This window comes from Lagopus muta, chromosome 2, assembly GCF_023343835.1.
Source record: "Lagopus muta isolate bLagMut1 chromosome 2, bLagMut1 primary, whole genome shotgun sequence".
Lineage (NCBI taxonomy): Eukaryota > Metazoa > Chordata > Aves > Galliformes > Phasianidae > Lagopus > Lagopus muta.
Window position 1 is genome coordinate 31,682,689 of NC_064434.1, and position 14,341 is coordinate 31,697,029.

General features: G+C 42.6%; 1 protein-coding gene across 2 annotated transcripts in view; it reads right to left on the reverse strand.

Annotated features, from left to right (window-relative positions):
• ELOVL4 (ELOVL fatty acid elongase 4) overlaps positions 1 to 13,055 on the reverse strand; it is a 35,719-nt gene extending 22,664 nt beyond the window's left edge. Inside the window, exon 1 of one of the 2 annotated variants that reach the window (XM_048934906.1) lies at positions 12,751 to 13,055. In XM_048934906.1, the coding sequence (XP_048790863.1) occupies positions 12,751 to 12,850 (100 nt within the window). In that variant the 5' untranslated portion in view covers positions 12,851 to 13,055. Of the gene's footprint in view, positions 1 to 12,123; positions 12,601 to 12,750 lie in introns of those variants that run through there. The other variant, XM_048934908.1, reaches the window with a different exon arrangement.
• Positions 13,056 to 14,341: the final 1,286 nt, after the last annotated feature.

The following is a 14,341-nucleotide window of genomic DNA, read 5'->3' on the forward strand; positions in this document are numbered from 1 at the left end:
GTTATGTAAGGCAAGAATCTTCACATGCATGAGATTTACCTGCCATTTTGCATATACACATTTTTAAGTCTCACATTGCAAAGGCAACACAAGAGAGAGGAGAACACACATATTTGAAATTGCCTCAAGGCATCTAATTTTTTCAGGATTTATATCTTTATTGTGTGAGGCAATCAACAGGAAATATATGCAAGGTTGAGAGTAGAACCATTAAAAGGACTGAATATTCTACCATCCACTGTTTGAACAGGATGTAATTGCCCTATATACCTATACTGAAATATAGCAGGCAAAAGAAGATGAACTTCACAAGCAAGGCTGTACTGACAGAGACCTGAATTTAAAATCATTAGAAATGTCTATGAAGAGCACTGTATGTGTTTTAATAAGCAAATGCTTCTATTATGTGTGATTCAGCCTTTCCTTGTCAATCGAGACGGATTTAGGTCATCACATTTTCTGTATGTTACTGAGCCTATGATTTTTTTTCCCCCCAATGAAGAAGTACAAACTTTAAAAGTAAGCAAAAAATGCACAGCACAGTAACTTGAACACCCATCAGGAGAAATCCTGAACCGATACAATGGTGACTACCTCTGCATTTAATATTAGCTTTAGAGGAAATACAACTAAAAGATGTGACTTCTGAAATTCCTTGCACTCACATTTGTTTTATAAAAATAAAAACAATAAAATCAATGCAAGTTTTTAGCTCAACGACATGTGTACTCCTTAGCTATGAGGTTGCTACTCACTAATTTATCTGGAGAGCCTTTCGAAGTTATTAATAGCTATTGATACTATTCTCAGCGCAAAGACACTTACAGTGCCAATCCAGCACATCCATCTGTCCAATCACATTTCTAAAGACACTGCAGAAATGACGGTGGCTGTTTAAAAGTGCTTCTTAGCAGTGAGAGTTCTCTGCAGATCAGGCTGTTTATTTCAAATGAGAAGCCCTCCCAAAGCCCCATCACATGTTTGAAAAAGAGTTCCTCAAAGAAGTTAAATTTAGGCTCTGCAAGGTAAGGAAGGCAAACCAGTAAGCAGTATTTAATTGTTCTATGAAAAACTCTGTGGTATTAATCAAACAATTTCGCTTGTCAGCTCCAGTAGCACTACAATTCAGAGTTCTGATCTGTGTTTTCATTTTGTATGAAAACACGTGAGAAACACCTTCGTGCACCTTGTAACATAATGCATACAAAGTTACAGGATTAAATTCCTTCATAGTATTCCAGCGTTCTTCTCTACTTTTTATTTCTGGTGATGATTAATAATGTCCTATACTACATATTTCTCTTCCTACTTTTGTGTTAAAACCACTGGCTCAGCCCCTTAAATGCTTACAAATGAATAAAATACTCACTGTGGCTACACAACCACTTGCAGACTAGTTCAGCTCAAGTAAACATCTCTGTGGTTAGAGCCCAGGCTTTTTAAATTAATTGGAGTAACACATCAGAACCACTGAGCAGTGCATTTATCATTACCAGTTTGTGGAGATTCCAAGTAAATACAAATAAGCAAAAACCACTACTTCAGTCTGACAAACTGAAGCCACAGAACACACAAATGAAACAGCTGAAGCTACAAATGTAAGCTATACAATGGTAGAACTGCGTGGGCTCCATAACCTGAGACTGCAAATTGCACACTCAAAACAGGTTGATTGAATACCAACAGAAATAAAAGATTTGTATGCATTTATTTATTGTAATTTCAAGAAAGCATCTATACAGTTTGAAATTAAATATTCTTTTAAAGTCCTCCAGCTCTTGAATTAGCTTGTCTGTTCTGATGCAGATTACTTATTACACATATTCATTGCGCTCCAGTCCTCAAATGCCTCAGGTTATCAACCTTCCTCATGGAAAATCCTACAATAAAGGACCAAAGCCAGAGCACAAACATGCCCATACCACATCTGATTCATCAAAAACTCTGTATAGATTCCCAGGTGGGGAAGTGCAAGAAAGCAGAAGGGCTGGGACACCGGGAATGCCTAGTTTATGCTTCTTGCCTTTATCTCACCCATCATATTCAGTGATGTCTGCAGTCTGCAGGCACTACAGGTATTTCTAAAGGAGTCTGACAGGTCGAAGATACCTGTATTTGTTGAGGAACACAGATATGCACTATTCTTTACAAAACAAAGGCCTTCCAATCTCCTTTAACTCATTTGTTCTAGCTTAGATACCTCCCTGAGAAAAATTTCTCATTTTACTTTCCAGTATGTATTTCCAGAGGCAGAGAACCCTAAAAAAATCTATTGTTATAAACTGTCAATTACACCTACTGCAAAAATTAGAATTAAGCTTGAAGCAGTCAATTAATCATAATTTTCCATGTTGACTGAAGACTCATCATTTTTCCTCTCATTAGTGTACTTACAAGCAGTTTTCATCTTGCTCGCATTTTTCCCCCTGTTCACTGAAAGGCATATTCTCAGATCTTTAACCATTCTCATAGCTCTACTCTGGCTAGTCTCCAAACACTGAAATTAGCCTAGCACCTGTTTGATGGGAAAATGGCCACTGTGCCAATCAAGTTTGAGCCACTTTCCCTCACAGTAGAGCTCTGTATCATCATGCACACGTGCATGGTCAGAGAATTGTTTGAGTTGGACGTGACCTTTAAAGGTCACCTAGTTCACCTCCCCTGCAATGAACGGGACACCTTCAGCTAGATCAGGTTGCTCAGAGCCCCATCCAGTCTGACTTTGAATGCCTCCAAAGGATGGAGAATCCACCACCTCTCTGGAAACCTGTTCCAGTGCTTCCTTACCCATGCTGTAAAATATTTGTTTTCTTAGACCCAATCGTTATTTCCCCTTTTTCCGTTTGAAAACATTTCCCTTTGTCCTATCACAACAGATCCTGCTAAAGAGTCTGTTGCTGTATGGACAACACTTCCAACAAGGGAGCACAACAGCAGGCTTCACTTTGGTCCCTTTTTAGCACACAACGGTACAACAAAGATGTCACATTCACTTAGATCTTAGAGAATAAACAGGAATATGCGAGTCAAGTATTTCATCTATGCTCAAGCTTTAACAAGAACAATTTAATCTCATAGAATCAAAGAATAATTAAAGTTGGAGAAGACCACTAGGGTCATCTAGTTCAATCACTGAATTTGGTTGGGTTGAGAATAAAGAAGCATCACAATTTCATGGTCAAGTGTTATCGTTATAACAAGCTTTGAAACACCAAGATGCAAGAAGAAAAAAACGTTCTTCTGTAGCACAACAAATAATAAAAATATATACTCCAAAACAAAACAATCTCTCCTCCTTCTCCTCCCCCCTCCCCCCCCAAAAAAAAAACACCAACAAAAATAGATTTTAGAAATTTGCAGGCAAAACTGAATACTGTTTCATCCAGAAATTAGAGGTGCCTGCCCAAACCAAAAGAGGTATAGACAAGACTAACAGGTACTGCACGCAACAAACTGTGGTTTTCCTTTGTACTTCAGGGCTTTGCAATTGACTACTTATCCTAATATAAAACTATACACAGCAATACATAAACCTAATATAAAATCAAGATACCACACAGGTATGAAGAACATCTCCTGCAGCTACTAAACATCAGGGCAACATGCATATTTCATAAACTCCCATTAAAGTAACAGGACGCATAATCCCATTTTGTTGTTATAAGGTCAGGTGTGGTGTAACTGGTATTGTAAGTAGCATCCTAGTCTTCTTGGGACTCCTATAACTCAGCTGCTAGTATCATACCACCTTTGAGCCTGTGCACAGCAATTACAGGATGCACTTCTCTCGAGGCAAAGATTGAAATGAAATTAAGCTCAGGAGTCACATCAGTTCAGCATTTCATCAGGATTTTCAAGTCAACAAGACTGCCTTGTTCCAATTATTTTTTATTTACCTCCTCCATTGATTATGATTACTCGTGGGGACTACAAAAACTCTGCTTCAAGGAATAATAAAAATGTAATCCTTGCAAAAGCTTACACAAGATGCGCAAGATAATAAGCCCTCAAGGCTTGTTTTCATTCATTTGTCAAATCTGACTTTCCCAACCATCACAAAAGCAAGATACATTCCCAACACAGTGACACCTGCATGCCTTTCCTGAAAGGTTACAAGATACAGATGCAAACAGAACAAAAAACAAAATAGACAAACAAAAAACACAGGCTGCAATTTTATGAACTAGGTACACAGTGCTGTGATCAAGCATGTCTCTCTATTTCTACAGAAATATGTGCAGCATGAAATATACTTTGAAAAGATCTTCTTCTGCAATGTTTTCCTTATCAGAACTTCTCTTTAAACCATGTTCTATCTTTTAGTACAATTAAAATACCTGCATGAGTATTAGAGTATTAGTAAGCAGTCATACAAACATACGATGTACACACATTCAGTGTTGCAATAGCAGACTGGAGTATTGGCCCACCTCGTACAAACTGGGGCTTTTGTAATGGCAAAGGGTAGATGACCGCAGAACAGATTTTCTCCATAGACAGATCTATATTAGATTCCCTCAGATAGAAGCTAACATCCTTGAAAATTAACTGTTATTAATAATCCTTTAAATTAAAATCTCTGCAAGGCCTTACCCACTGTAGAGAGAAGTTACATACTCAGCACTAATGGGACATTAAGTGCAGCACTGAAATATCTTGCTGATATGCTAACACAGCAGAAGCATACAGTTGCTTAACTACACAGCGACTGCAAACAACTTACAGTGTTGTTCTCATAACTAAGAATGATTTGGGATTTCAGATGAGTATTTAGAGACTCCTAGATGCAGTGCGCAAACATGTCGGAGGACCAGGAATGGCAAATGAAATCTATTTAAAAAAAAACAACGAAAGAAAACAGATACCAGAGAACATTTGCAAGGAGCTGCACAATAAATCCTGCTGATAAAACTGCCTGCTTTTGTTTGCATCAGCACGAGGGTGCTGCTAACTAACTTGGTTGTAGAAGGATAAACAAGGTCAAAAGTTTGTTTGGAGTACAACTGCATAAGAAGATATTAAAATGCATCAGCTCTTATCTTCCAAATTCAAGGGCAGAAGTAAAATTTACAGTAGTGAGGTATAGCAGGTCTTCCGTTGGTACATCTGCCTCCACAAAAGAATCCCTCACAGAACAATAACACTATAAGCCTCAACACGCTTTCAATATCAGCAATGACAAATCCAGGGGAAAAAAATAACAATTCTGGAAAAGTTGTTTTTGAAAATGTAAACTGAACAAGAAAGTGTTCTCCTGCCTAAAGATGTTCAGAACAATTATAAATATCGGAGTCTTTCACTAAGTATACGAGTAGAAAAAACAATGAGTTTGGCTGCTATGTAATGCCATATCCAAATGACTGCCACAGTTCAGTCTCTCTGCTTTTCATGGTTATCTTTCACGGTCACATATGGTCCCCAGATCTAAACTTTGATGATTTCTGAAATACTTTCTCACCCTTGATCAAAAATTCATAGATCACTGACACAGTGGTTAGACAGTATATAAAAGAAAATTTGGCCTAAGTATCAAAGTCCATCAGGGCACTCTGCATGAAGTACTTCAAAGGGATGCATTTGTTCCTAGCAAAATATTAAGTATTACATGCAAACCCAGAAAATGCAATAAAACGGTCTCTTATTTTCAGCCCAGCTATTCAAGTTAGCACCTGTATTTCTTTTTTATTTTTTCCTATAGAGTGGTATTTTAAACCATCTTAAAAGGAAGTATTATAATTATGATATAGGAATAGAAGGACACAATAAATTTTTTTTTGCAAAGACAAGATTTACTGGCTCAACAGATGAGATGAAAGAAATGGGCTATAAATGTCTTCTTCCAGCAATATTTTATAACCATCAACAGAGCAATCACTCACACTTGCTGTAACTGGCAGTGGGATATGAGGAAATTATATTCACATTCAGGAAAAAAAATAAATAACCCAGAGGAAAATATTCTCAGTGTTCTCAGACAGAATATCTGAAGCATAATACGTACAAGACACAGAAAAAGGCACTTTTGAGAAATGCAGGAAGAGATAAAGGGAAGAGGAAAACAAGATGGATATAAACCAAACTGACAGAACTCAAGGTTATGATGAAACAGAGAAATGCATGTGGGAGGTGGATGGAAGGAGTGAACCAGGTGAGGAGCTCACCGTACAAGCCGACACAATGCCACCAAGAGAGAACATTCACAGGCAGGACTTATGGATCAGGCCACTAAAACCAAGTGCATGAAGAAAAGAGCTGAGCACTAGGCACGTAAGTCAGTAGCTCACCACAACCCAGAGCAGTCAGTGCCCATAGGCCTGACACTGTTTTGCAATAAACGCAAGCCAAATTGACATAGTTTGTTACCTCACACCTTCTGTGAAAGAAAGGTAAACTACCTCATGTTTATCTTGAGATCCAAGCTCACACAGTGGGATTTAATACAAAGCACATAGCGCACTGTAGCTCTAGGCTTGCCTTGCAGCTATATATCACTTTTCCTGCTCTACTGGGTGCAGTCTTGGGAATTCTCATAGGGCTGCTTTCTGACCATCAGCAGGATGAGCCTCATACCCACCTTAATTTCTGCCTAAAAAATGCCAAAATTCCTTGCAGTCCATATGCTCAAAAGCACACACGTCTTGACAAAATCAAGCACAGTTACACATCACACCTAAATAAGATCAAGAAACTAGCTATTATCTGTCTATATCTTGCCAAGGAGGTCAGTCTGTATCACACACTAAAGTGAATTCCTTATTAAATGTCATGGTAGCTTCAGCTTTGTTTTAAATAAAATACAGGCTGAAAGCCCCATAGCACAGCAGTTTACTGTCCAAAGCCCTTTCAAGCACACTGTCCCAACTTCTACGCTCCAGGCACGCTCTGATCACACCAACATTCTCTAGAAGCCAGACCGCTTGTTCTCTCTGTGGCCAGTTCTTTTTAGCTAAATGAATTATCATTCAGCCCGTTTTTCCCAGTTCAAAAGCTCTACAGCACACACTACAACCATTTCCCCCTAGTGTTGCATCCTAGCAAATTCTTCCTCACAAAGTTTTCCCAATGTCTGCTTGGAGCCTTTTCACTCATCCATCTTTCATCTCAACGCTCCTTATTCTTTCCATGTGAATCTAATGACTCCAAAAACCTGTCTGGACTGGCAAAAGTAGAATCTTGCCTCACCCACATCTCATGGCCCTTGATCTTCAAGTCCTTAGAAGCATCTCTAACCTACCTCTTCCTCTACTGGTTGTCCTTAAGTTGCCTTTGACAGTCTTTCCTGGTTTCAACACAGAGCTGTGTTCGATACCACCTCTTCTGAATGCCATCACGATAACTATAACCCTGAGCACAGCATAAATATAGAATGACTACCACAATCAATCTGTAGTCAAGTTCCACTAATCAGAGACAACCACCTACAAACAACACTTCAATTCCTGGGCTCCATCAATGTACGCAACCAGTGCTGTCCCCAGGATGAACGACTCTGCTTCACACCACAGATATTTCAACTGCTTGAGAGCTCCCTCCCTCCTGTTGCAGTGTAAGGCTCCTGCACAATGTTCTGATTTGCACCTCACTTATGGCACATGGCCTCAGCTGAGAAATGTGATCTGCCAAGAGCTCCATAACAGTGGTTCATGGTGTGCGGTAATTTTAAATGTCATTTGGATTAGCTACAGTAGATACCAAGGTCATGCAATCAGCTTGGTTAAATTCTGTTTAGTTTTTCAGCCATTTTTAAGGAAACTGCTTTAGCAGTATTGTCTTATTTAACACTAACTTCATAAAGTTCAAACAGAACTTTGTATCACATTCTTACAGGTGCTCTGAAGGCCTTTTTCTTGTTTCATCTCTCTGCTGGAGCTGAGACTTGCAGTTTATCACTTCTTCATTTTATGAAAGAGGAGTCTTCCTTTTACAACTCAGCTTCTTGCTCACATCGTTAGCCTTGCTTCAGGCTACTCCCTAAGGCTCCACTTCTTCAAGGTTGGTGATCCAAAACCTCTGAATGGGAGCTTCCACTTCAGGAACGCACCTTTCTGAATTATGCTTCATTTCCAAATGTTCTTGCACCTGTTTTGCTCTGATTAGCTCTCCTTTGAGTTCTGCAACTTGATATCTTCCGGTGATGAAACATGGGTGAAACTTCCCTCAAACACCCAGCAAAAAACTCCCCCCCCCCCAAAAAAAAAACAGTAGCTGTTTTTTTTACATCAAATAAGTTCCTTCACTGGCAGTTAAGAAGGATGCTTAATGAAATGCAAATGAAGCAAATTGGGATGCTCCTATTCTTTGGTTTGGTTGACAGTGGATTCACGTGTTCTAGCCTTCAGCATTCTTTACTTCTGCAATCAACTACTCTAAGTGCTGCTTCTGCCCCAAGGCAGCCAAACACAATTACACTTACCCAGTTCTATAGTTTCTGGCATTGGTCTTCCCTGTTTTACAAGGAAGTCTAAGTCTTCCCACGCCTAATCCTTGTTTTACAGTCATGGTCACAGATCAAAAAACTGTTTATTTGAGAAGAAAATTGCATTTGCAAATCAAGTATTGTCCAAATCACCAAGTCTGATGCTCCAAAAACTTAGGAGCACATTCTGTTTCCCTTCTGTGAAGCAGACTGCAAGAATTTTTGTCTCATTCTTCTATCTCTCCCCCCACCTTCAGTTTCTGAAGAACTTTCATCAGGATGCTTCTGGCCTCCAGCTCTGGCGCAAATACTCCAATACAACAATATACTGCTTTCACTCAGATAAATCCACTGTTCTGCCAACCACCTCAATGAACTTTCTCCAGGCATAAATATCCAGGATCATTTGGCCATTTTCACTTTCTCCATGGGGTAAAGAATAAGGGAAGAAGAAGAAACGTGCTTTCTTCCAGTTCTTTTCCATGGGCTGAAAAACAAACTAGGATAGATTCCTCACATAAAGCTGTAGTCTCAAGACCTTCCCAGCACAAGACTTTACAGCAGAGTTCCATGAGAGCAGCTCCACCAGATCACTGTAAATGCAAGTAGCTGTGAGTTTCCCCCATATTCCCTATCCTCATGCCCTTACACTTCTGGCCCAACTGATACAGTTGATGTCACTCCTGAATAAGATGTAAACTTCCACTTCAGTGGTAGGATGGTTCTCTAAGCAGCATCTTTTGCCTCTCTTTCCTCTTGACGGAAAAACTCTAATCTTATTAACTGCAACAGCTGTAAATAAGTGCTGTTCCAAAGCAGTCGCACATGGCCTGGGCTAGCCCTGCCTTCTTTTAACTTGGAGTTCCAAGAACAATAATTCTCACCCAAAGTCCATAAATCCTTCTGTTATTTAGCTCAGCACATTCAAATTAACTCATTCCCCTAAAATACCTCTTTTTGATAATGGGTTTCACACACTTCCTTTTCAGGCCAGTCTCCTACTCCTCCTCCTTAAGTGTCAACAGTCTCTTCATCCATGTTTTGAGATTTCCACATTCTTTCTTGGATTTTGTCCTGAGTTATTCATCTTAATAGTTCTCCTGGACTCAGCCTGGAACCTCCCTTTAAGTCATTTGCTCAGTCATCTAATCATACCCTTAATCCTTCCTGCCCAGATCTAACCCCAACCAGCTATCTGAGCCAGAAGAAAGAAGAAGCCCTGCCCTATCTATTACACATTCCTGCTCCCATGCCCTTACAGGAATAATGGCATGGAATTTCCTAGATCATCTTTCCTGATAATAATTGCTCCCCCAACAACCTTTTTTTATCCCTTGGTAATGTTGATAATGTTTTTGCCATTTCTGCCCCCCTTAAAATGTATGGCTTCCTAAATGATCTCCTTCAGCCTTCTCAGATGAAGATACGCTGACAATGGATTTTAGGTTTTCATGAAGAGGTGTTTAAAAAGACTGTCAAAGAAGAGAAGAAGAAAATATGTATTTTAAATAAATTAGCAAGAGTAAAAACACATTTAAGTATTGCTAAGGCTGAAAATATATTTGAATAATAAATATGGAGGAAAAGACAGACTGTTGTTAACCATACAAGATTAAACACAAAGCCAAAAAGAAGAAAAAAAACTCCAAGCCCAATGGCAATTGCTTTGGATAGAATGCTTAATACTAAAATCTGTGACATATTAAAAAACAAGCAAACAAAAGAAACAGGATTTATCAGATGTCTTTTTGACCTCAGAAAGGGTTGGTTGTTTTTTAAACATCACAGAGCAAGGTGGAAAAAGACCAAATCTTTACTGCATAAAACTGAAGGAACACAGTACTCAGTGGGATATTCTGGCAGTTACATACAGTCCCATCACAGGAGTATGGGACAACAGAGGAAAACCTCTGCTGGCAAGACAATCTATTTGTGCATTGAAGTCAGAAAGACAGATCTAGGCATCCAACAGAAGATGGAAGCAAGTATTGGAGAACAAATAATTTTGGTTTTATATGAATGAGAAGCCTTTGTGTAGGAGTTGTAGTGGGAATAAAATTTCTTCACATTTCATTGTGTAATTTTGCTGTGTAGTAGTGTTTCAGTATGATTTATTGTGTAATGCTATTGCATGGCATCATTTCTTGAGCAACTTTGCTGCGTGGTATAGTTTTTTATTTAATGATATTGAATGTTAGGCAATGGTCTTGCATGCCATAATTTGTGTTGGCTGTTGAGCAACATCACTGCCACTCTTGACACAAAGGTGAATTCACACAACAGCGTGAAATTCATGATCTTAGCGCACATTCACTCAAAGATGACAAATGGATACAATATCTTGTTCTGAATGAAGACGCATGCAGAAAAGCTGCAAACTGAGAGAGTATTTTAGCCAAACCTTGACATTAAAAGATTATTTTATTAGATAGCAATAATGGCACTTTCTTATCCAGAGCTACATGGTAATTGCATGGTATGATGCTACATTTCACATACCCACACCTGGTCGTAAGTACAGCAGGACCTTGTTTTTACAGACTGCTGGGTATAAACAAGGGTGGTAATATGAGTACAATGTGACTTAGGCTCTGTCCAAAACTGTCCTTGCATGGAACCACGAAATTCAGAACATGAACAAAAACTTTCAGTCCCTTATGCCAAATGCAGTTAATGCACTTCATTATAGAGGACTCCTGCATTAACAGCAACGCTACTGATCTTAGTGTAATAACTTAAAAGTTTTGCATAGGATTAGCAAGGACTTGAGCATGCTCTACAAGCATCACAAGAACATCCTACCACTTAAGGTGCTCTTAAGTAGCGAAAGAGGAAACAAAAGTTTGCTCAACATGTAGTGCCAATGTAAGTAACTTATCTTTACCTTCCTTAGACAAACTTCATTTTTTTTCATACTTCCCTTCTTTTCCTTACAACAAACATAGTCTGTATACAGATTTAAATAAAGCATTTGAAGTTCAGGAAATATACGAGAACTTGAAACTCTCTTCCAAACAAAGCAAGTAAGGATATAAGGATATCAACTTAGTAACCATATTTGTATTTATGTCCACCCAAAAATGCTCTTAATGGGCTGGAATGCATTACCTGGGAACCTACAAAAACTGTATGCAGCAAGAGGCAGAGCAGGCACTGACAGCTGACAACTTACTGCTGCTGCAAGCATTTTCATTTGATCTCATATTCTCACAGGCTGCAAGTAAAGACGAAACGAATATGTATATAGGTTTAATAATTTTTAAAATACGGTAGGACCCAGTGGATAGACTGGGAAGGCAGCTCACGAGAAAAAAAGCAAGCCTCTGCACCTCTGACATAAGATCAGTTTGTTATTTGGCAGATGGCAAAACAGAGGGGGGCAGAGAAGCAACGACTGCTGATGCAGTATGAGCTCCCGGCCCAAACCAAGGCTGCACGCTTCCCCTTAGCAGCCTCCCACAAACATTTGCTCCGGAGTGCTCCATGCAATTGTAGGCTTACATCTAACTAGTCTAGAGCTCATCACTGTGCAGTCAACTAAAACACGATGGAAACATCCAGAGAGGTGCTATTGTTCTGTCAGCTGCGCAGGCCCACTCATGGCAGCAATGAACAGAAACTCTACCCCACTCGTTTCACTGACCAGCTTGAGGCCGCCATTGACACGCAGCAGTACCTGCGGAGCTACCTGTCAGCGGGTGACTTACTGCCTCATCTGCTGTCCCCATACCGACTCTCAAGGCATTTCCTCTTCCTTCAGCATCTTCCATGCTGGGTGTCAATACGAAAACTGAGCACACTGAAATCGGAATACAGCAGAACGACCCCCGACGCACTTAATACAAAGCGAAACGCTGCCGCAGCGATGGTAACAGCCATTTCCTCGCCGAATCGCTGAACTCCACCATTTGCAAAGCGCGAGGGATGCTGTCACAGGGATCCCGGCTGCCGCGCAGGTCCCGGGCCGCCAGAGCTCCGGAGGGAACCGAGGGACCCCAGAAGAACGCGGCCGCCCGGGGAGGCTCCGCTGCAAGGGTCGAGGCCAGAGAAGCGGTACCCCCGGCCCGCGGGCAGCCCTTCACCTCGCGGCTCCGAGACAGCCCGTGCCTCGGGGGATTAAAGCGGATCGCGAACCCCCGCGCCTCGAGAGGACGCGCCCGGGCACCCCGGCAGGAGCCGGTCCCGACCCCTCGGCCGCGCCGCGTCGCCGTGGCAACGGAGCCATTTTGAGCGCGGCAGTGCCCGCGGGCGGGGGGCGCGGGGCGTCGATAGCGACGGCGGCGCTGCGGCGGGGGCGCGGGGCGGTGGGCGCGGGACACGGCCTGGCGCGTTACCTCGGATGCTCCAGGTCCAGCGGTAGAACTCGAGCGTGTCGTTCAGCACGCTGGACACCAGGCCCGCAGCGCGGGGGGGCTCGGCGGCGGCGGCACCCATGGCGAGCAGCAGCAGCAGCGGCGGAGCCGGCAGACCTGTCCTCGGTGCTTGCGTCCGTGCCTCTGCGCCGGGGCTGCTGCTGCTGCTGCCCTTCTACAGCCGGGGATGTGATTTAAATCTCTATCTCTCGGTATCTTCCCTCCAGACTCCGCCTCACTCCCGTCACCGGCTCCCGTGCCCCGCGGGCAGGGAGGAGGGCGCGGAGGCGGAGGCGGGCGGGGAGGAGGCGGGGGGGGCGCGGCGCGGCGGCCGCGGAGCATCGGTCCCTGCGCGCAGGCGCACGGCGGCCCCCGGCTGCGGGGAGCAGGTGCAGGGCTGGGACGGCTGGCCGCGTCTTGTCTTGCCTTTCTTTTTCTTTCTCTAATCGATCGTTTTTTTAACTGGTCGGAGGAATAAATATGTCATTCAGCTTTTACTTTCTTTATCCTGTCTTTCTCCTCTTAGGATCATAAAGCCGTTAATGTTGGAAAAGACTGCTAAGATCGTCTACTTCAACAGTCAGCCCTCCTCCACCGTGCCCGCTAACGATGTCCCTCAGTGCCACATCCACGCATTTCTTGCTTAGGGGCAGTGACTCCACCACCTCCCTGTGCAGCCTGTTCCAATACTCCTTACTGAGGCACTCGTGTGAGCCGTACCCACTCCACCTCAGGTTGCTGGTATGAAGGTGCGGGCCTTACAGCTTTCCCCAAGAAATCTCAGCTCACCATTACTCCAAGAAACCTCACCATCATCCCATCCACTGCTGATGGGCTGTTGGTGGCACTGCCGTAACAAAGCAGCACACCCACACTTCTCTGCCTGCCATCAAAGCATGTCTTCCACCCACATGCCTCCTCCACCTCTTCCCTTCATTTCCTCTTCATAAAAGCTCTTGGCTTTTATGGTTATTTCTTGGCTCAGAGGGGTTTGCCCACCCAGTCTATCTCTGAAGGCTGCAGAAGAAGCTCCTATGGCAAAGGCTGGTGAGACTGTTCTGCACCCAACACTTCAGCCCAAACAAACAAGCTCTCTGCCTGATGTGGGTGCACCAGATGTTCCTGACACCCTTTCCTTCTTATCTCCTGCCAACTTGTCTCTCTCTCTCCTATGATCCACGTAGCGTAGATGACATGCTTGGGAATGGTTTCCTCACTGAGGGACTGGAGGAGAGCTTCTCCGCCCGTGTTGCGAGCTTTTCCTTCTGGCAGACAGTAGATCAGATGGTATCTACCTCTTCCTCCCCCAGTACACTGGTACCGTGTGTCACTTGTCGCTTGGTCTCTGTGAGCATGGTTTGCACTCCTGCTGCCTGGGTGAGTCACCATCAACTTGGTTCCTGTACTGCCTTGGCAGCTGTGGTCCCAGTGTTATGGATGAGAGAGGCACGCTAGCCATTGCTGTCTTCCCCATGATGAGGTCTGTTGCCTTTGCAGCTTGAATGCCAGCAGCTGTTTGAGAGTTGGGACTGCGTGCTCTGGAGAGAGAAAGAAGAGACATGTCAACTCCTGG